At 32.4% G+C, this 2,718-nt stretch overlaps 1 protein-coding gene across 1 annotated transcript; it reads right to left on the bottom strand.

Annotated features, from left to right (window-relative positions):
• Positions 1-1,711: 1,711 nt before the first annotated feature.
• LOC107005636 (deSI-like protein At4g17486) lies at positions 1,712-2,572 on the bottom strand. Its single transcript, XM_015204278.2, has one exon. It carries the CDS (start codon positions 2,506-2,508, stop codon positions 1,867-1,869), a length of 642 nt encoding a protein of 213 aa, XP_015059764.1. The 5' UTR covers positions 2,509-2,572; the 3' UTR covers positions 1,712-1,866.
• Positions 2,573-2,718: the final 146 nt, after the last annotated feature.

The raw sequence follows: 2,718 nt of genomic DNA, 5'->3' as shown, positions 1-2,718 counted from the left end.
CAAAAAGTTAATAAATACGAAAGTCACCGAATGAACTTATATGATGTCAAAAGGAACAACAAAATTATTTATATACATCATAATATATATATATATCTAACCTGATAACAATCTGCAAATTTGACAAAAATAAATATTATGCGCGCGTGCACGCACACACACACACACACACACACACACATATATATATATATATTAAGCAACGTTCGATCCATAGACAATAATAATACAAAGTTTTTCTTAATAACTACATGAAAAAAAATACAAAAAAAGAAAATCCAAATACAAGACTTACATGATAACAAAGAATTACAATGGAAAAATATTAATTGCCTAGGCTCGCATATTCATTTTTTTCACACACATAATATATATATTTTTCAATAAGAATGTTTGTCTTTTCAAATTCACATGCATATTGGACAAATTAGTAGAAGTTAAAGACGTATTATTGAATACATCAATTTAAGTAGAATGACCACTAACATACCGTTACTTGCAATTTAAATAGAATGACCATTAACATACCCAATAAATAATTGTATTAAAATTATCGAAAATTTATTATTTATAATAATATATGATTAAATAACAATATTTGGTAAAATTTGCATTGGTAAATGTAGAGCACAATAATAGCAGAAATTTGAATAGACGTTTGAATTGTTTTTAATTATTTTACAATTTGATTAAGAGAATTTTTTAATTATTAAATAATAAATGTGGTTCAATATTTTGATATTTAGGGGTAAATTGGTCTTTCAACTTTTATCTTTGAGGCTTCATGGATGTTTTCAGCCATATGCCAGATTTGTAATAATATAACCATGAATAAATAGCAACTCTAGTGATTCATCTTCTGGAGTTTGTTCTTAATATATCGATCCTGATATCCCAAATCATTATTCTCCTATCAAGACACCAAGCATATTTGTCCAAGAAGCTAAGATTATTTCATTCTTTGAATTCCATCCAGCCTGGAAAACTCTCTTTGTAACAATCCAAACATTTGAATTCCATACAATGAAGGATATAAGCCTATTTTATAGTGATATAATCCTTTAAATTCCGTACATAACTGATTATACTCTTCATTTTCATGCATCCTTTCAAATTTCATAATAAAGTGATCCAGTCTTTTCAACTTTCAAATTAATTGACATTTTGATTAAGTCTTTTCAACTTTCAAATTAATTGTCAGAAAAATATTGTTCAATAATATTATTTAATTACTTTTTAATTTGTTGTTAGGGCTAAATAGTAATTCAACTTTTAAGTTGAAAGCTTCCCACTTATGATAATATATGACTAGTGTTCTCTAGCTACTATATAGTACTAATGTTTGCGTATATCTTCAATTGAATAGTTGCTTGATGCTTCTGCTCGTCCATGGCACGTTTGTTGGTTTGTTTGTTTGTTTGTGCTTTACTTCCATGCATTGGATTGAGTAGTACTCTACTACTTACTACCAATGGACATTAGAAATAATAGTTGGCTTTGATTTTGTTGAATTGTTTGGTTTCTTGTGCCCTGTGCAACGAACCGTGTAATGGTTGTTTTTCTTTTGTTAAGAATAATGTATGTTCTCTTCTGTATATTATTGTATTTTTGGTTTTTACTCATTATATTCAATTTGCTCATCTTATTCATTCAATTCGAATAGGTATTTTTGTTGACTTATTTTATTCACTCAATATAAAGGGTGCAAGTATTTGATTTAAAAATACAAAGCACTCTTCTATTTATACAAACATAGTAGACACAATTACATTAGCTAAATACAAAGTAGTTACATTATTTTGAGACAAACCAAACTACATCTTAGATTCTTCTTATGGTAGTTTTAATTGATTGAGGCATGGCTTTTCATCGATCGGAGCGGATAACCGGTGCAGCGACCTTAAAATTATTAACAGCAAAATTAAAGCGGAACCTAAACTCATGACTAGGGTTATATATTGCTTTAGAGTTTTTATTAGCAGTGGTCATGTTGAGAGCAAAATCAACCGGATGAAACACAAGTTTAGACGCTTTCTCTTTAGCTTGAACTGCTATCCCTGCTGCGTCCTTTGCTAAATCCCCAATGTTAGCAAATCTGTTTGCCCAATTCGGTAGTTTTGGGACCCCTAATTTCTCAAGGAACTCATCGCAGAAATGCTTTGAGTTCCTTGACACCATATTGTATTTGCTACCAGGCCATGCATCGCGAAGATCTTTTAAGATCTGATTGACTTTGTGGGCAGAGCACTCTGTTCTGCCCAATACAATCTTTTCGCGATGCGTGTAATTGGGGTTTTTGGTAGCGGGGCAACTGAAAACCCCGCTGCCTATCACACAGGACCCGTAGGCCCATTCAACGTTGTCGTAAACTTGGACGGCAGTGTGGAAGATGCCGCCGAAAGAGATGGTGTCTTTGAGTAGCCTGTTCATTTGGACTACGCCGAAATTTACTGCGTCTTGCCCGTCACTTTTGGTTAAGTCGTAAACATGGAGGATCACTTCTGCCATGGACGATCTCAAAAGCTATGTTTTGTTTGTGATCTGTTGATCAGTGCAATGAATGAGGTTTTTGGGGCTATTTATAAGGGCTGCTTGCTTGCCATTTCCTTAATTTGCAGCCTTTGAAGACAAAATTCTTTGCGTTGTGGAATTTGGGGCCTAAAGAATCGTGTTCCCACTTCCCATGTGTTTTTGAGATTTATGAATGGAATCAAATAT

The sequence above is a fragment of the Solanum pennellii genome, chromosome 12, assembly GCF_001406875.1.
Source record: "Solanum pennellii chromosome 12, SPENNV200".
In the NCBI taxonomy this organism is placed as follows: Eukaryota; Viridiplantae; Streptophyta; class Magnoliopsida; order Solanales; family Solanaceae; genus Solanum; species Solanum pennellii.
The sequence above is the reverse complement of the archived record's forward strand: the minus strand, read 5'-3'. Positions and strand labels throughout refer to the sequence as shown.